Raw genomic sequence first — 19,741 nt, 5'->3', positions numbered from 1 at the left:
CCTAGGAGGTTAACATGACAATTTCTTCTTATGCGCTTGGTCCTGTTTCATATTCTGAGTAGACTATCACTTCTAAAGCAGCCACTTGGATATGGTGGTATGCATTATATTAAACCTACACCGACTGATACTTTAATAGGTGCACATATTCAACTGTTAATGCAAGTATCTAATCTGCCAATCACATGGCAGGAGCTCATTACATTTAGGGATGTAGACATGGTAAAGATGGCCTGCTGAAGTTCAAGTAGAGCATCAGAATGGGGACTAAAAGCTGATAGAGAAGCAACAGTAACTAATAACTGCTTATTACAATCAACCATGTTAACGCTAATTATCAAGTATCTTACTTGCTATTTGAAAGTGGAAAGAGGTCAGGGGGCTCACTCCTTTTTGGCTGCCTAAAACATTGAACCTTGAAGCAGAAGAACATGTATGGCTGTGTTCAGAAAAATAGTATTTACTGGAATGTAAGACATGGATTGTGAAGTCTCTAAACGCATAGACCAATGGATTTCAATAATCTTTTTTGTTATTCAAACACATGTACTCACAAGGTAAAAATAAATTAGTTAAAGCCAACAAGAATATGAATTCAAACACAAGCAATAAATATGAAAACAACCAATAACAAAAAATTTAAAGCATAAATAGTCTAAATAAAAGTCAGGCTTAAAGTTTAAAAAGAGGACCTACAAGCCAACCCCATTGCCAAACACCAAACCTGGACAAGACATATTCTGTATTGTTTTATTTCTGTGAGCATAGACTATCATTTGTTTTTATTTTTGTTTTTTCCAAGTCTAGTTTTTACCCCTCAGCCCTAAAAGTTAGAGGAGTAAAAAGTTTGTGAATGCAAAAACTTGAGAACAAGTTGACATAGGAGTTTCAAATTGATACCATAGGTGTATCCACTAAAAATTTCAGATGAGTTTGAATCTCACTGACCATTGCCTCAAGGTCAGGGGTCGGAGGTTGAGCTTTCTGAAAATCTTGTGAATGACATAACTTGAGAACAAGACAACATATGATTTTGAAGTTCATACAATAGGTGGATCTTCTAGGAGGCTGAGGGGTACCGCTGGCCACTGCCAGCATTCTTATTTTTTATTTGCTAAAGTTTTTTTTCACACCTATTTCGAGTTGTTAATAAAACTAAATTGACAACTTGGGCTACACCAGTAGTTATTATAGTGATTATAAAAACATTGTGGGTTGTCTGAAAATTTCAAGTTATATAAAAAAAAATTGGAGTTTTGGGTTATCATTTCAAAATTTTGGGTTATATCAATATTTGGAGCTTTGAGTGATAATAAAATTTCGGCTTATTACATAAAAATTTGGGATTATCAGTATTTGGGGTATCAAAATTTCAGGTTGTTATATTGAAAGTTTGAGTAAGATTAAAAATTGTCTTTATCGGCTTATTTTATCCAAATTTCGGGTTATTGTCTTAAATTTTGGGGTTATTATATCAAAATTTGGAGATTTAGGTTAATATATCAAACAATTTAAAATTTTGTGATCATAGTGGATGGCATGACTTGTGGATGGCACTTTTTTCAGTGGCGGTAAAAAGCTTCCATAAAATGTAAATGTTGCTGACAAATGTCACTGTCACTACCCGATCCGACTCATTTAGCGTGGTAGGTTGTTTTAGGCATCCTGTCGCGCCTGAATGACGTCAGCCAGACGTTTACCGTCATGGCGGCCGCGGAGGGCTGTGAGGAGATGAGCGGCAACGGGGAGCTGGTAGAGTCTTCAGGTAGGTGATTAACGGTGGTGATTTTAGAGTTCGTATCCGGTAGTTGTTTTACAGATGTGGTGGAGCTTTGGTTTAATCAGCCAGCGTTTTTAAAAACAAAGCCTCCAGCTGGAGCCATTGTGGGTGCAAGCATGACATGCTAGGCTAAGCTAACGTGAATTCACCTGCACGGAGAACCGTCTGTCGTTTACTTTCACTAAGTTACAATCGGGTGGGGTATACAGCTGTTGGGTGCTGTTTTGTACCTTTTTTTCGACAAGTTAGTTGTAGTGTGTCAAAAACAGCACAGAGGCGCTTTAAAACTCTGAGCTTTATATGAATGAAGCATCTCTGCAGGCGCAGACAGGAGTCGGTAAAACAAAACAAAATACTGTACGGACTCATTTAGTTGAGTTTATTTGGCCTTTTACTAGATAAATCACATCTGTAGGCAGTAGATAATTCTTTCCATTCTTTTCATATTTTATTCTAAAGTTTTACATGTTCATGCATGGTTTCTGTTATTACCGTTTTTCATTCAAAACTATTCAGGAAGTAGAAGAAACAGAAAGTGAATGAGTTACTTCAGTTGAGCAGCTCAGTATTTCTTTAAGTCTTCTATTTTTCATCACACCTGCTGAACAACAAAGAAAAGGTGAAACAGAAACGATGTCATAATGGGAGTTTTATCAGGTGTTTGTTTGGGTTGTAGTCTTTTTGAGTATAAATCATTTATTGATTTGGAAATTGTTCTCATTAACTACTTGATGGGCATTTGCAAAAGGTAGGCTGTTAGATTTTTTTTTTTTTAATAATTCAAATAACTGCTAAAAATGTTAAAAGATTTATTCGTTTAAATGTATTTATTTTATTCCTTACTCTGTATTATGTAGACATTCATTTTTCTTCTATTTAAGTTTGGGACAGGGTGGGGCCCTATCTCATCTGTGAAAGGTCAAGAGGCATGGTATACTCTGGACAGGTTGCCAGTCTGTCCCAGGGTTAACACATAGACAGACAACCATTTATGTCAGTGGTCTGTCACATCAAAATGCTTTGAGACTATGTGATGAGGAGTTGTCAGACTTTATAAAAGTTTTCATAAAGAAGAGATTTATTCTCTGGCACTAAAAGCAGATTAAATAATCACAGAAACAATATAAACAATAAGATTTTCCTGGCACCAGCTGTCAGTCAAATTCTTGTATTAAACATCAATATTGGCTCAGAATGTTTTGGGTTTTTGGTTCAACCAAAAAAAATCTTTTTCAGTATCGTGCATATTTTGGGTCTTAAATATATTGAGATATGCCCCTGATCTTTTCCTCTTCAGCCATGGAAGCTCCTGAGGTTCCGGCGCCACCTCTACCTGAAATAACGGAAGAGAACGGCAGTGCCGCCGTGGTTCCTGAGGCTCCTGTTGGCCCCGACCCTGCTTCCTTCTCCATGCAACCAGCCGCAGTGGATGAAGAAGGGGAGCTACCTGCAGACTTTGAGCGTCTGTGGAAGGCCGCTCATGACAATCCTCAAGACTTCACCTCCTGGACTGACCTGCTGCAGTACTGTGAGCAAGAGGTGTGTTTGTTTCTTTAATTGATCACTGATACATTTGTTTTCCGGTGATCACAAGAGATTTTTGGTGAGCTGCTTCGTGTGACACTTAGACTTAATGTGTCTCCTCAGGGTCACCTCACAGCTTCACGTAGAGCACTAGAAGCCTTCCTTGTTCGCTATCCTCTCTGCTATGGTTACTGGAAGAAATTTGCTGATCTGGAGCGCCGCGTTGGGCTTAACGACAAAGCAGAGGAGGTAACGCGAGAGAGCTTTTACTGTTCTGTCCTACTGTTACTATATAATAATACTTTCAAGGCTATTTAGAAGCACTTTATTTAGGTAGTTAACATTTATGGGTGTCCTGTGTTGTGTTAGGTGTGCATTCAGGGTCTGCAGGCAATCCCTCTCAGTGTAGATCTGTGGATCCACTACATCAATCTGCTGCTAGGAACACTGGACATGAACCTACCTGAGTCACCCAAACGGATTCGCAGGTACACATACACACAGACCAGATCTTACTTCCTCTTTACCTATGCTTCCTTTTTTTTGGTTTCATTTTTTTCTGCATTTGCAGTTCCCATACAACTAAAATGTCTTTTTTTTTCCCAGCAAGAGCTCTGGTTTTTTTGTTGTTGTTGTAAGGATTCCCAAAAAAAGTCCTTAGACTCCATGCACTGACATTCAGTTTTTCTCCTGGTCTTAAAACCAATCTAATCAGATTGGGTTAAGAGAAACTGAAAGCTGATTATCATGATTTTATTTGTTTCACAACAACCATCAGTGTGTTTGAGGATGCTGTCGCAGCAGCCGGTTTAGACTTCCACTCGGACCGGCTTTGGGATCTGTATGTTGAGTGGGAGAAGGAGCAGGGGAACATGAAGAACGCAACAGCCGTCCTGGACAGAGTCCTCAGAGTCCCCACACAACTCTACAACACCCACTACGACAAGTACGGCCACCACCCAGTTATGCTGATGTTAATGTGTTTTTCTCTACCAGCTTTACTTTTAAAATACCACATGTTATGTTCTTAATTTACTGAACTTTTAATAGTTGTTAAAATATTTCCCCATGTGCTAGGTTTTGTGTCTATTTAGGGCAACACTAAATAATTCCACTGTTCTGTCCCTTCCTTCATTTCTTCTTTTCCTCTTTCTAATTTGAGGTCTTACTTTATTTGTCAGGTTTAAAGAGCATCTGAACAGCCATGAACCTAAAGAGGTGCTTTCTCCAGAGGAGTACGAGGAGCTGAGGGAGCTGTGCCGTCAGAGCCAGAAAGCGGAACGAGCCGAACAAGCGCAGGAGGAGGAGAAGGAGAGGCCGCCGGGTGAGGAAGAGCCTGCCACACCCGAGGGCACAGACACAGTGAGTAACATCCACCAGCCTCACATTGATTAGAGGTGTGTGATTAATGCGGAGGTCACATAGACTAATAAAATGCTTTTTCTGTGTTTTAGGAGGAATTGATGCAGAAGATTAGGGAGCAGGTGTTACTACGCAGGGACAAAGTGTACCAGGACAACGAGGGAGAAGTCCGGAAGAGATGGCACTTTGAAGATGCCGTGAGTTTGTCCTTCTGTGATTCGCTGCTGCTTTAGTTTTTGTCTCTCTATCTATGAGAATCTAGGAGTAGAGGGATTATTTTCCCTTATAGTGCCTTCCTGTTTCTTTACTAATGTAGAACCTGAATCAAGGGGTTAATGTAAGAATTATTAGAGATGATTAACAGATTAGGTCCTGGTAGAAAAACTACATATATATTAATTAGACCTTATTGGGGAAAGTAAAAAACACCTATGTGGTTTAAAAAAAAAAAGATTTTTGACAAAGACAGTTGGAGAAAAAAAACTAAAGGTTTTATTGGCAGTAATCAGAAAGTTTTAAATTCTTGGCTTGATAGGTTTAAAAACAAAAGGTGCAATACTAAGATCCCTTTTTAACAAAGATGCTCCCTCTCCATTCTGTGACTACAGATCAAGCGACCGTACTTCCATGTTAAGCCACTTGATCGCCTCCAGCTCCGCACTTGGCACTCATACCTCGACTGGGAGATCACAGAGGTGAACAAGGACACGAAAGACCCCAGTCAAGGTGACTACACACGTGATGAAGAGGCTGTTTGGTTTCCATGAATCTAAATGAAGTGTTCCAAACAGGCTCCCACATGCTTGCAATAAAATGTTTATCCACAATGCTTAATAATATATCCTCATCAGCTTGTGGCTATGGAGAACCACTGACCTTCTATTAATCGGAATGTCAGTGGTTCGATCCCTGAAACCTCAGTTGCCATAATGGGGAAAAAAAAGTATTTGAGGAATGGGTGGATGTATCCTTCAAGTTCTCAAAGTAAAAAAAGTGCTGTACAGTACAGTGCATTTAGGCAAAGAGAAGCCCTCTTATATATAACAAAGCTATATGACAAAATACATTTAACTTAGCAGGTTCACCTATAAATAAATAAGCATTTCTGAGCTGGGGGTAGATATAAGTATGCAGTTTAATCCTGCAAACCCATTAAAACCAAAGTGTTTCCAGCCAAAAATCTGTCTTCCCCTAATCTTGCCTCGAGCTGACCTGCCAGAACCTCGTGAGGAATGAGTTTGGGCTTTTACACAGGCAGGAAACTGTGTCATAAGGGAAAGGATTAGAATAATAATGCAAGATGAAATGAGAGTCCCATTGCAGGTCTTGATTATTTTGTATTCATAATTATTGGAGGCAATAACTGTATCTGAATTTACATTTGAAATAATTGCACAGTCCTGATGGCACCGGGAGGAGGATGCGGTTTACTAGTTTGGAGCTGATTCCCATGTAAGAGGGCTTCTCTTTGTCATTAATCGTTACCTGCTGGTCAAGTATCAAAACAAATATAAAGATGTTTTTGTAAGTTGTTTGTAATTGTTTGTCCATGCTCTGTGACTGCTTTGTGACACCGCGGTCCTACTAGATCCAAACCAGGCCACAGAGGAGTCGGAGGTCACGGCCCCTCCACAGGAACCATCGGAGGGTGCTATAGTCGCTCAAGATGACCACAGAGTTCGCATCCTCTTTGAACGTTGCCTGATCGCCTGCGCACTCTATGAGGAATTCTGGTCCAGGGTAAGAATGATTTGCAGATACACTTTTTTTTGCAGGTTCATTTAAAATCTCCTTAAATTCTCCCTAAACTCAAAATTTTAGGCCTTAACAGTAAAACTGCCAGGTGGGTCCTTTTGACCCTGTTCAGCAACAATAAACAGTAAAGCCAGAGAAGTCATTTCTTGAAGTTAAATTAATTTTTCTAATCAAAGTTAGTATTTAAAATGAAGTCTTAATTATTTTTATCAGTTTTGAAAATTATTTATTATTTCATTACAGATCGTAAAGGTAAAACATATCCTTGAATTTACTAATAAAGAAATTTTACAATAAAACAACATATACTTTTTAAAAATGCAGAGGATGAAAATGACCCCTTTGGTAGTTCTAAAATAAATTAACTGTTACCCTTGATGTCTCTTCCATCTTATAAGTGGAAGTGTAAATTCAATGAAATCCGGCTCAAGGACAGCATAGTTGCTTCTGATCCACCTTGTAAAAGAAAAAGCTCAAATTAGGAAATGGGTAGATTTGCATCTAGAAAAAAAAGCCAGTCAGTAAACACCTGCCATCACCAAATATTGTTCTGCATACACGTCAGCAACATCATCAAAGACCAGCCTCAGCATGACCAACTCTACATTAACAGCTTTAACTCCTGCAACCCCAAAACAGGGACATCGGTGCTGTTTGAATGGTCATATAAAAAATAAAAAGCAGTTAAGACATGTATGCATGTGCACTGAAATTGGCTTTTCAAAGTCTGTAAAACTTTACATTACACTGGAGGATATTTAAACTTCAGTTTGAGTTAATGTGTAGTCTGCATGTATCTCTGTGTGTGTTTCTCAGTACATCCAGTACCTGGAGCCGCAGAGCGTGGATGAGGCCCGGGCGGTTTATAAACGAGCCTGTGAAATCCACCTGGCATACAAACCCAACATCCACATGCACTGGGCGACCTTCGAGGAGAGGCACGGTACGACAGAACATTAACACCCACTCATCCCTTTGTTCTTTATTCTTGAATGTTAACAGACACTTAAGGGCTCCCATACTGGACAGTCATGAAAGCTTATCATCTTCTCCATCAGGTGACTTAACTGAAGCTCGGCGGGTGTTGGAGGCCCTGGAGAAGAAACTGCCAGGTTTGGCGGTCGTCCGTATCCGCAGGGCTGCTTTGGAGAGACGAGCCGGCCAGCTGGATCAGTCGGAAGCCTTGCTGAGGGAGGCGGTGGCTGAATCCAAAGAGAAGCCCACGTTACACGCTTTCTATTCAATCAAGCTGGCTCGACTGCTGCTGAAACTGGGCAGGGACCCCAGCAGTGCCCGCAGAGTTTTACAGGAAGCGCTGGAAATTAGTCCGGTGAGATGACAGAACACAATTCATTCATATTGCCAGAGAAATTATGTTAGACCATAAATTTGTATAAGCTGAAAAGTGAAGACGATGCTTGCATTCTTTGTAATGACCAGCAGGGGTCGACTCTGATTGCAAAAACAAGTCTGGTTGTATAGAGGTCTATGGGGGGGAAAAAAGAGTCTTCAGTACTGCTCACTTGATCTGGGACCTTAGTTAACTTTTTCCTGATGCGTTCGTAGGTTGAATCAGATGTTTTAAATCTCACTGAATACACACATGATGTTCAGTTTGTAAATTATGTTCATAACTACAGCAAAATGGACAAAATAGCAAGATTAGGGCAGAAAACGCACAAATGGAGGACACCAAAAACCATTATGTCCATTACGCCATTATTATAAAAATTCTGCTCCAGGTTTTGAAACTTGCATACCTGTACCAGTTTAAAGCTTCTACATTAACCTCTTACATTATATTGTAAACATACTCACTTTACAGTTTGTTTAATAAGTAATGATTTTTCACATTTGGGCTGAATTTTAATGGCAATTAAATGTTGTTTTCTTACATATTGACCACTAAAACATCTAATTTGCTTCACATATAATAGCTTGCGTGCTTTGCATCCTGTATTGTTTGAACAAACTTAAAAAAATAAATAAAAGAAAATTCAAATTTTAGTGGACTTTCAAAGTAGGTAGAAGTAGTAGTACTAATTGCCACCATCCTCTTTCTCCCTTTTCTCCCTTTTCACATGTCCGTCTTCAGGATAATGATAAACTGCACATGAATCTGTTGGAGCTGGAGGTTTCAGGTGACCCGTGGGCCTCAGCCGAGGCGGTGCAGGAGTGTGTGACACGAGCTCTGGCAGCTCCTCTCGAACCTCACACCAAGATCCTCTTCTCACAGAGGGGCTTACAGTTTGCAGAGGACTACAGCAACTCTATCCAGAGGTCAGAGTTCAGAAAGGGAACTATTTTAAACTAAACTGATCCCAAAAACCCTTTCAGGTTCTTCAGTTTTTTTATGTGTGTCCTCTGCAGTGTGCTGTCTGTCTACGAGGAGCACCAGAAGCTGCTGAAGGAGCTCGGTGGAACAAAGAGAGAAGCAGAGAACGGGTGAGAGAGGGAGGAACGACTAACTAAATGTGAAATGGACTTAAAACTGGTATTATTTAACATGTAGTCTGAATGCCTTAAAGGGGTGGGTTGATTTATTTTTCTTAAAGAATAGTCCTTATTGTCATCTGCCTCATTAATAAACATGTATAACAGCTGAGGCCTAGATACATATTTTTGCTGAGTAAACGAGATGAAATGATTAGAATGAAAGTCACGCTTTCAGGATTTTCGTTCTGTAGGGATGAAGATCCAGAGAAGCTGAGCAAAACTGATGACGGCTCTGCTGTGGCTGTGTCTGCACAAGTCCCACCTACCATGCCGCACGTCCCCATCACCACACCGCCTCCTCCTGTGATGGGCACCGATATGAGCGCACAGGCTGGATACGGAGGATACAGCAGCTGGTACCAGGTAACACTCAGATTTATATAAACTCTGTATTATGTGGTTTAACATGTCTGCCTGTGTTTTATTAATAGTGCAGTAGGATCAGAATACTTTGTTAATCTCAGAGTAAATTATGTAATTGTTAGATTAGGGTGGGTTTGAGACTGCATATAGAAGATGAACATAGCCATTATTAGTTTGTAAAGGTTCAGCTCTAATTTAATAGCCATTTGAAAGCAACATATATGAATGAGGTTGGACTGCAATTTGCACAAACACAGATGCCTGGTAATTGTGTTGTTGTTTTTTTAATGCAGTTATTTGCCAAATAATATTACCTGTTCTGTTGTACGGACCATCCAAAGAAGTTTTTGTCTTCAGTTTTGATGAGAATTTCTCGTATTTTATTTGTGTGTTATTTAGCTCTAATAGATATCTGGGTTTGAATCTGTTGGTCAGCTGGGGTCTTTCTGTTTGGAGTTAGAAATTTCCCCCAGAGCCTGTGTTGGTTCTGTCCAGGTGCTCCGGGTTCCTCCGTAGTCCAAAAACAGGCTTGTTGGGTTGATTGGTTAATTTTAAATTGATCATATGTGTTAATGTGACTGTCTATATTGTGTTGGCCCTCAGATTAATGTGTGATATTAAGGGTGTAGCCCTGTCTCCTGCCCAGTTGCACCCAATCGTAATATGCTCCTGCGGCCTAGCCAAACAGGCCTATAGACTAGTGAGGGTCCTATTATACCTGCCGTCCAGTGCCAAACATAAATAGATGTGGCTGTATGACCGTTACCGGTGGTGCACATATAATGGGGCTGTCAGAAACCCCTTGCAACCACCAGTCCCTTGAAAAAAATATGTTGTCCCTGACACTCCGACCAACTTGACAAACTTCATTTTTAGCAGTTGCTCCAGGAAGCATTGTGTGACTGCGGCTTAACCTTTTAAGACCGGTTGGAGCGGGCACGCTCCGTTTTGCGTAACTATTTTTAAATCCTTGTAGAACTGCAACCACATAAGCTACTGCAATAATTTTTGTTGCATATGAAACCGGAGGAGTTGTACTTACATTTTATGCCATCAGTTTGTCCTAAGTCACATATGGCCTTGCAAAAAATTTCGTAAAAAGCAGTTGCAGCAACAAAAACATAATATTCCAGAAACACGCTTTGCCGATCCAATCAGCTGTTCATAACACTTCCTACGTTGGAATAAACGTCAGCACGATCTATCGCATGTCCGTCATTACCTGCCCGAAACCGGAAGTAACACTTTTGCGGAAAATGTAGGGTTTTTTTTTTTTTTTACCTTCAGGGCCTTATAAGTCTATACTGGTGTTTTTAAAAGTCATGTTTGACTTTATGCTTTTCTGTATAGTTTCTGGGATGCTTAGAACTCAAATTGCACTGCTGGAAATAGTTTATTTTGATGCATATGCTGTTTTTTTTTTTTTTGCAAATTTGCATTATAATATTTAATTTTGGTTTTCCTGCAGTATATAAAAAATTTTGTAGCTCAAAAATAAAACTATGAAGACAATCAAAATAAATTTCCTGTGGTGGGAAACTATTTTGTGCAACATTTTGGTATTTACAGTTTTGAGGGATAAACCTCTTAAATTTCTCTAACTAGAAATATATGTTAAAAAAAACTAAAACGATTTTCAATTTTTTGTAGTTTATTGCATTTTTTTGCAATTTATGTAGTTACTATGGACTTAATGCATACATATTATTAAAATTTGGGATATGACGGTTGTATTGATGTATAGCAACTTGAAATTCTTCCAAAAATGGCACTACAGCATGTAAAAATATAAAGATAAGCTCTGGCGGACTTGGCTCTATGGTAGGTCTTAAAGGGTTAAAACAAATGGAGTTTAGCAGCTAAAGATTTAAGCTTGGAGTCCAGAAACTAATGGGCTATGTCATAGTGGCTATAGCCATCATTTATCTACAGTCTACTGAGAATGATTTGTCCTAGATGCTCCTTCAAGTGGACGCTCAAGAGGTGTCTTGATTTTTCTGCTTGGTTTAATGTAGCAAAGCACAGTTTAAGATGTTTTTAATCCCGTTTCCTGTTTGTCGTGGTTTTTCTCTAGCAACCGCAATACGGCAGCTACGGCTACCAGAACACCTGGAACTACAACCAGGGCTACTATCCACCGAGCTAGAGAGAGCAACAGCAAAAGACCGCATCAGGCCACTGAACAATAAAACTGAACTGAACAGTCCTCCAGACTGTGGAGATGTTTCATCCTGCTAAAGTTCATCCAATCATTATTCTTCCCTCTCCGTCCTTCCTCTCAGTCACCTCACTGTCTCACTGGATTTATGAAAACGAGGAGTCGAGGTCATTTAAAAGATCATCTTTTCATTTTTTTTTTTTTTTTCCCTGAACAGCAGGTGGAAAGATGAAAGGAAACACGGCGCTCACCTTCAGTGGCGTGTCTTTGAATTTTAATCAGAACTATTTTTGTATTTGTTGCAAGTTGACCGCTTTGCTCGTGTTTTAAAATCATCCAACTTCACAGGTGATGTATGATTGACATTTTGTACCATTCCACAGACTAGGCTATGTTTTTTTTTCTAATGTATATAAAGGTGTTTTATAGTGTGTCACAACACGGCTTCTTTGTGTCATGTGTTTCTGCTTGTATGTTCATAATTAGAGTGGGTGGGGCAAAATATCAAATATCACACTGTAAAGCTGGTGGCCTGTTTCGGGTCGCTGTGCCTTGCTCGTTATCTGGAGTTTACATGTCAGAAAGAGCATTTACAACAAAGGGAATGCCCTTTGTTTAAAATAAAGTGTTGGCTGGATGGGCACATGCAAACAGGGAAAGCACTCGTCTTCTTCATGGGTTTTTATTTTTAGCCAAGCTAGCAACATTTCTGTGAGAAGAGGGACTGCTGTTACATAAGATGTGAAACCTAACTGAAAAAAGGTATTGAGGTTTTTTTTGTTTGTTTGTTTGGGTTTTTTTAAAGAAAGGGGGGGGGGGAAAAAGCAAAAAAAACCCTTGTTTGAAGTTAAGGCCATTTATAACATGGACTTGTACATGTCAAATTGAGTTAAACTGAGAGCATCTGGTTGTGATTTTTGTCTTGTATAATTCCAGCACCAGTGGCTGTTCAGTGAGGACTACAAAGTCCAAAAACTTGCATTATTTGGTGGATTAAGTATTGCTTTCAAAGGTGGACAAAATGCCAAACATGTAATGTGGGAATGGGTCGCAGCAAGAAAAGGATCTGTGGCAAACTACAAAACCCAGAGGAAAATCACTTGAGTCAACTTTAGACTTTACACAGAGATAAAATCACTAAGTCAACAAGATTGTGTAAATATAGTTTCCTGCTTAAGACCTACTTTATCAACAAATCTGTAAGAAAGTAGAAAAAAAGCAACAGATCCCCAGACAATCTGAAGCACTTTGGGTTTACGTTTGAATTTCGGACCATTAACCTTTGTGAATATTGTTTAGCACAGATGATCCTCTAAGCCGGGCGTGTCAAACTCATTTTGCACTGCAGGCTACATACAACACATGGTAATCTTGAGTGTGACGGACCAAAGAAACTCCCCTTTCTGTCTGTCTAAGGAAGTTTAACTACACATCAACTACCCATTGTGGAAAAAAACCACTTCTGTCACCCACTTGTTTATTACTTAATTACTTTGATGAAGCGTGGGGGAGGGCTTTATCAGAACGAAAGTTATAAAACTTATGAAAATACAGTTAAAAGTCCAAAGTTTATGTCGTCCTTCACATTTTCCAATGCCTTCCAGTGGACCGGATTTTTGCTGGGTCAGTTCTGAGCTCCTAGGCCTTGTGTTTGACACCCCTGCTCTAAACCAACTAAGGGCGGGCAATTAATGTTCCCAAGTGACCACATGAGAAATTGGGACCATTGTGGAGGGACGAATCAATAATCTGGACTCGATTCTGTTCAATGTTAATTTTATCTGTTTATAAACTGCTACTGATAAGAGGAGATGTTACACTTTCCCTTTTGGAAAATTGCCCAACCCTTCTCTAAACTTTATATAGCACCATCCCAAGGTTGGAATTTGTCTTTCTCTGAGACGAAACTAATGACACCGTCCACAGCCTCAGCTGAACCTTTTGTTTGGTGATAACTGGATAAAGTAGGATGAAGACGACGAGCAGAATTAAATGAACAAACGTCACAAGTAACAAACTTTCCAAGTCAGCTTTATTGTAAGTAGATTTTTGGTGACCAGGTAGACATAGCTGTCAATATATTTAAACTTATAAAAAAAAAAAGAAAAGGCAAAGTGTCACAAAATCAGGAAGATCGTGGGGATTAAACTTAAGGCCCTTTCCGAATCAGGTGTTGTTATGGATCGGGTTAAAACTCAACAAGTTTGTTCTCTTTTTTTTTTTTTTCTTTAATGTGTTGAAACTATGAGTGGTGCTCCTTGAAGCAGTATCTGTCAGAGGCCAGCTATCTTCACTATCAGGCTCACTACACACACCAACCCACAGCCTGTGAAACCAGCGCAGAAGAGGATGGATTCAATCAAGCCTTTTTCTTTTTGACAGTCGAACCATTTTCCTCCATATCATCACTTTGAGAGGAGGTGCTTTTGTTAAGTTATCTGGCTTGTTGGGTGAAATTAAAAAGACCGCAGCTCTGTTTGTGGATCAATCCATGTTCTGGTATCTCTGGTGTTGATGTAATGGAAGTGGTGAGGTAGGCTCACAGAGCAGATCCTCCTGTTCTTACTTTTTGGCAACAACCAGCACAGCTGAAGGCACCAAACCTGAACGCACAGAAGCAAAGCAAGTCGGATTTCAATTTGTGATTTTTTTTTTTAAACTTTCAAAATGTAACGTGATGATACCAAATCCAGTTATAAGCTAAGCGGCAGCCTAATGCTATCCCCAGCTCACCCAGCTCTTTGAGGGGCTTCTCCATATCCAGTTCAGTGTAGACGTGACGGGGGTAAGGTGACAGCAGCGTGAAGTCCTGACCCTCGGGCGTGTTGCCGTTCATCTGCACATAGACGCGCACTGCCGCCAGCGGCTCCTGGGCCTTGAAGACTGTTGTGATGGTCGAGCCGTCCAGCAGACGGACCTGTGAAGAAGCAGCAAAAATTTAAGTACATATTTTAAAGTTCAACACAACACCAGTTTATTTGCGTTTATAAAAGATGGCCCTCACCGCCCTGATGTCAACAATTAGTCTGCGAAGATCTGCTCTGAACCCTTGACTTGCTTTTTTAGAGGGGCGGATTCGTTTTCATATAAAGCCCTAAGCCCTGAAGCACACTCTGCTTATCATCCATTTTATTCTAAACACCCGGTTAGGCCTGCACATATTTTATATGTATTTATCGAAACCTGTGACTTTCTGTTTCACAGGGCACAGACTTCAAACTTTATTAACATATATGCAAAGTAAAATTTTAAAATCAATGATGAATTAGGTACCTGTATCCTGGATTCATCATACTCCTTTTTAGTGGGTGGAGGGCCCTGACTGGTGGGTGAAGACGGACTGGGCTGGGCATTCTGGGATGATGCAGCGGTGCTCGAGGGTGCACCACCTCCAAACTTCACAGAAAAAAAAAAGTCCAAGTTGTTCTTGTTTCCAATAGAAGTGGTAGAATAAAGAAATGGAAAATAAACCTAAAATAAACTTGACTTTTAAAAGTACCTTTTGTGCTCTTTCTTCTCTGTCTCTTGCTATCTTCTCTTTAACCCTTTGCCTGTTTGTAATAAAGATAAGCAGCACAATGACTCAGCAACCAGAGTTAACAAAGGAACAAAGTTACTTGATCACACACAAGTTAATCTTTATGAATGCGAACATTTTCCAATAGGTAAAGCAGAGATAAAATTATTTCCTGGGTTATTTGTTACCTTTTTTTTTTTTTAAAACAACTGAATGTTTAACAAAAAGGGTTCATGGGAACAACTGGTTAAGATAAAAAGTTTGTAGCTTTTTTATAAATAAATCCACAGATTTTAGGCTTGCAATACATTGGAAAACATCACAAAAATCAACAGCATGACTGGTATCTGCTCTTTTGTGTGAGGAGGACCACTGCCAGTGCTCAGCTGAAGTGACCACAGTGAGTTACTTGTGCATGTTTCTCACCAGACTGTCAGAAAATGATTTCACCGAGGGTGAAACAAGGGCTTGAAATCTGTTAGTGGTATCAGCTCACAGCCCAGTACTGTGCAGTTTTCTGGCTTTTAACCAGAGAACACCCAAATTCTCTCCACAGATTAAAGAAGCTTCAAATAGAGAACATGTGTCAGGCGTGAAAGAGTGTGGAGACATTGTAGCAAACATTATGATCCCTGTAACATCACCGCGACCCTCATGTCACCCTTGCGTTGTCTGTTTCCGACAGTCTGGTCAGAAACATGCACAAGAATCGCTGTTTAAAGTTGATTCTGTAGGGTCTGGCAGTGCTCCTCCTCACACAAGCAGACACCAGATTCCAGACACCAGTCCTGTTGCTGTGCTGATGCTCTTCTACAGCCCATCCATCTGTCATGAGACTATGCTGGGAGACAATTATCGAGCAGAGTAACATTATCCTATTTAAAAACTAACAGGATGCCTTTTAGCCAAGCTAGTCCTCTATATGAGATGGTGTGATTTGCTAGTCTTGGGCCTGTAAGACTGACAGTTTGTTTTTATGAGAATAAACATGTCGGACATCCAACAGGGAAGCCAAAGAAGTGTCTTTTTGACTGAATGGTTATTAGACTCTATGTACTCCGGTAAGCAATCCTTATCCAAACCTAATTATCACATGTTCTCTAACTGTATGTGTGTTGTTGAAAAACATACCTTGCCAGTTTGTCTTCCATCTTCTCCCTCTGACGCTGCTCAGCGATTTTTTTCATTTCATCATCCTGCAGTTTTTGGCGGATCTGCTGCAGCTCCTGGCCCTGCTTCCTTCGCTGCTTCTCCCTCTCCACCTCTTCTGCCCGCTCTCGCTCTCTTCTCTCCGCCTGCTTCACCCGCATCAGCTCCTCGAGCCTGAAAAACAGACACAGGCTTAAATTACGCACGTGCTTCTATATTCAATATGCACACTGCCAATCAGCAAAATGCACTTTGAGTATCCTCTGACCTCTTGACTTGCTCATTTTTCTCCTCTTCTGTCATTGGCCGTTTGCCGCCGTCCTCGGTCTCAATGTAGCCGATGTCTCCACCTGCTATTCCTGAAGCCGAAACAAAAGGGCAAGACAACGTGAAAACTTTGACAGCTTACTTCCGACCACTAACCAAAGCAAAACCAGACAAGAGGCCCATCTAAAATCAAATACCACAAACCTTAAAACACCACAGCAGTGCCAATGAACCACAACGAAACACCAAGGAAGTGACTCAACCACTTGAAACAACATTTTTGAGATAAAGAGCTAGATAAGATATGTTTACTGTGTGTGCATATTCTGTAGCCGAATTTGGCTGTATGCACACACATACATATGTACACATATATGTGTATACGATTGACTGGTCTAGCTATCAAAGGTAAAATAGTGTAATTTTACCATTTCCTTTTGGATATACAGCACAGGTGCACACATTCAGTATGAGCACACTTACTGCAAATGTGGCGGTCTGATTGGTCAGATCTATTTATTTGGACCCAAATCAAGTCAAAAAATATTTTTTAACACATGAAATATTCACATAGATTTTACACGTCCAGTGTGTAAAGTCCTTTAGAGTAGATACATTTAGGTTGTCTAGTGGTATATTCAATCACACTGAAAATCTGTGGGTGGCTTTTCTTTCCTTCCCCTTTAATGACATACCTTCAAAACTTTCCTGCCCCTCCTGACCTTCAGAGCTGTCTGCTGTGCTAGGCTGGCTCTGTGCTTCTCCTCCCAGGACGTTCCCCACTGGCGGCACATAGGGCTCATCAATGTCTGGGTCATTTTCATGTTCCATTAGCCTGAGGAGAGTACGTACAAAATGCATTACTTTCCAACAGTCACAAAGAGCTTTACAGAGGTCTAGATAACATTTTTTTTAAACACCCTATTTCAAGTCAAAATGGACACACACAAACAAAGTAAAAAAAACACAAACCACTAAAATGTCTGAAAAGATTAGTTTTAAACTGCCTTTTAAATAATACCACAAAGTCAAGGGTGCAAAGAGTGTGTGACAAGCTATTCCAAAGTTTTGGAATGTTAGTTTTCAGGCAGGTATGAGGAACCACAAACCGGTCTAAGAACTTGGTTTGAAGAATAGGGGTGGAGTAGTAGCAGGGGGACAATCTTGGAGGTGGCTGCACCTCATAAAGCCATAAAAGTGAGAACCACGATTTTTAACTGTAAACTAATCCTGACAGGAAACCAGTGTGACAGCTTTAAAAATTGGGTGATATGAGAAAGTTTATAATGAGTTAAAAGCCTCACAGTATAATCTTGCACAGATTAGATGCGAATAATAAATGTTTCAGTCCGACAAGAAAACAGCCCAATCCAAGTGAGAGGAGATGAAGGCACACACAAGCATTTCTAATTCACTTTTTGAGACAACACTACAGAGTTTATCAATATTTCTTAAATTGAAAAAACAACAGTCACTTTCTCCAATCACCACAATCATATTTACATTGGGAAATGAAAACCACTGGATAGTTTTATGAGGGAAATTGGCGTGTGGAGCTGGACTGTGGCACAGGGGTAAGTGATGACAAAATGTTAATGTGTGAGGTTTCAAAGTAGTGTGTTGTTATTCTGAGTGCTAAACTCACCAATCCATGGCTTGCTCAATTCCCTGGTTCCCTGTGTTGGCCACTGCCTTCTCTCTAAAGACAGATTATGATAATATGATAGATAATGTAGACAGTTTCAGTTTCATTTCCTTGAAATCAGCTTCAAACCTGGAATCCAAATAAACCAATATAAATGTGTGCATCAGGGATCACTCACGCTCTGTTTCGATCAAACCCCATCTCCAGCAGACTCTCGAGTGTTGTTAGCTCTGCCATTTTGACCTGAAACAATACAGGAACGTTAACGAGGAGTTCATCGTCTAATATACTGGTACAATGCTGTCATCTGATGATGAAAAGAACCCAAAGGACTTCTAACCAAACTAAAGTTAGTGCAAGGGCTTATGACTTTATTTTAGCTGACTAAAGCAGCTACACTGACCACTATTGTCCGAATATAACACTACGTGAATATAAATAAACGATTCCTTTACTAGCAGCTTACCAAAACAGAAATTTATTCCCGCTACACATATGCAGTTATTTGATATAATAAATACCATCGTGTTGAGAGCTAAAATTAGCTTTAATGTGGCTAACGTTCAAATTGCGAAAGCTAACTGGGAAGCCTCGCTGGCTAGCACGATTAGAAACAATCAGGAACTCCAATAAGCTCTTCATCACTTGTGCCGTTAATGTTAGTTTGTATACTTGAGCTAAATGCAAACTGACGTGCCAGTTTATTTATGCAAGGAGGAAATATGAGCTAATATACCCAGTGAAGGTAGGGATAGTTAGCTACTCACACATCGGACAACACCGCTTCACCAGTAAGGAAGCCCACACGGGTCAAACAGAACAACGCGAAATTCACGCTTATTAGGAAGAACGGTTTTTGTAGTCTTAAAATATGTTTAAAAGACAAACAACATACAGATCCTCCACTTACTGGCGACACTTTGACGACGCTATCTTCACGTGTATACACCTTGAGCTTCTACTGAGTTATACTTCAAATGTATGAATAAGCCTCCCTAACATGCAAATAATGAACAGTAACACGTAAGCTACTGCAGGGTTCACCTGACCCCATCTATTCATCACCGCTACGGCAGCATATCAATACCGGGATACTAAAACCATGTCAAATGATACACAATGCAAAATATCTACAGGAACTAAATCAAATATCTTTATTAAGGGAAAAAAAAATATTCTTACACCAGTTGTCACTGGTGAAATAGTATAGATTGGTGAAAGTAGTGCCCTAGGTCTACCAGAGTGTAGAAATACTCTGTTCGAAGCAGGATTAAAGTCTGCTATTATTACTGATGTGGCCTGAGTAAGATAAAGTATATAAATCAAGGTGTTTACCTCTGAAATAAAGATTAAGTGAATATTAAATCATTATTTCACTACCTCTATTTATGGTTTAAAATGAATATAATTTGGTGTGAAATAGGGTGTTAAACCGGAATTCCCGTCAAAGTCAGTGAGATCAGAAACACATTGAGTGTGTTACTGGTTTAGATGTGCTATTTAAGAACTATTTATAAATGCATCTAACTGGCTTGGAGGAAGAAAAAGAGGCTCTCCCTTTGTAACTCATTTACAATTATTGTTCTCACACTTTGACCAAAGATACATGCAGGAATGAACTGTTTGCAGGAATCACTCACTTTGAGCTTGAGCCAAATGCACTTTACAAATTTGTTTCAGGCAAACACTCTTTGTCTTCAAAGGTCATCTTCAAAACAATAGCGT

General features: G+C 39.8%; 2 protein-coding genes across 4 annotated transcripts; one reads left to right on the top strand and one right to left on the bottom strand.

The window, feature by feature from the left end:
* Positions 1-1,658: 1,658 nt before the first annotated feature.
* si:ch211-114c17.1 (pre-mRNA-processing factor 39) lies at positions 1,659-12,089 on the top strand. Its single transcript, XM_031751381.2, has 15 exons — positions 1,659-1,765; positions 3,078-3,319; positions 3,428-3,553; positions 3,674-3,792; positions 4,083-4,250; positions 4,486-4,666; positions 4,759-4,863; positions 5,275-5,392; positions 6,255-6,406; positions 7,238-7,364; positions 7,480-7,751; positions 8,517-8,701; positions 8,792-8,866; positions 9,109-9,280; positions 11,355-12,089. The coding sequence occupies exons 1-15, from the start codon at positions 1,705-1,707 to the stop codon at positions 11,424-11,426; spliced, it is 2,175 nt and encodes a 724-aa protein (XP_031607241.1). The 5' UTR covers positions 1,659-1,704; the 3' UTR covers positions 11,427-12,089.
* A 1,363-nt stretch (positions 12,090-13,452) lies between these two features.
* Positions 13,453-18,946, bottom strand: ubxn1 (UBX domain protein 1). Of its 3 annotated transcripts, none has more exons than XM_039619090.1 (10): positions 18,927-18,946; positions 18,195-18,259; positions 18,017-18,070; positions 17,067-17,206; positions 16,373-16,463; positions 16,087-16,278; positions 14,938-14,989; positions 14,712-14,834; positions 14,172-14,355; positions 13,453-14,041 (listed from the first exon to the last, which is right to left on the bottom strand). In XM_039619090.1, exons 2-10 carry the CDS (start codon positions 18,251-18,253, stop codon positions 14,001-14,003), a joined length of 936 nt encoding a protein of 311 aa, XP_039475024.1. In that variant the 5' UTR covers positions 18,254-18,259; positions 18,927-18,946; the 3' UTR covers positions 13,453-14,000. The 3 variants fall into 3 exon arrangements, with proteins under 3 accessions (XP_039475024.1, XP_031592151.1, XP_031592226.1); XM_031736291.2 differs by lacking the exon at positions 18,927-18,946 and adding an exon at positions 18,784-18,843; XM_031736366.2 differs by lacking the exon at positions 18,927-18,946 and adding an exon at positions 18,753-18,780.
* Between the last annotated feature and the right edge of the window lie 795 nt (positions 18,947-19,741).

This window comes from Oreochromis aureus, linkage group 2 (genome assembly GCF_013358895.1).
Source record: "Oreochromis aureus strain Israel breed Guangdong linkage group 2, ZZ_aureus, whole genome shotgun sequence".
Lineage (NCBI taxonomy): Eukaryota > Metazoa > Chordata > Actinopteri > Cichliformes > Cichlidae > Oreochromis > Oreochromis aureus.
This window is presented reverse-complemented; position numbering and strand designations above follow the sequence as displayed.

Bases quoted from the DNA above. Each gene is read 5' to 3' on its own strand.
- si:ch211-114c17.1 (XM_031751381.2), top strand. From the start codon at position 1,705: ATGGCGGCCGCGGAGGGCTGTGAGGAGATGAGCGGCAACGGGGAGCTG. The intron at 4,667-4,758 runs GTGAGTAACATC...TCTGTGTTTTAG, and splicing joins CACCCGAGGGCACAGACACA to GAGGAATTGATGCAGAAGAT. The intron at 9,281-11,354 runs GTAACACTCAGA...GTTTTTCTCTAG, and splicing joins GATACAGCAGCTGGTACCAG to CAACCGCAATACGGCAGCTA.
- ubxn1 (XM_039619090.1), bottom strand. From the start codon at position 18,253: ATGGCAGAGCTAACAACACTCGAGAGTCTGCTGGAGATGGGGTTTGAT. The intron at 16,464-17,066 runs GTATGTCATTAA...TTTCGGCTTCAG, and splicing joins GGGGCAGGAAAGTTTTGAAG to GAATAGCAGGTGGAGACATC. The intron at 14,356-14,711 runs GTACCTAATTCA...GCTTCTTCACAG, and splicing joins ATGATGAATCCAGGATACAG to GTCCGTCTGCTGGACGGCTC.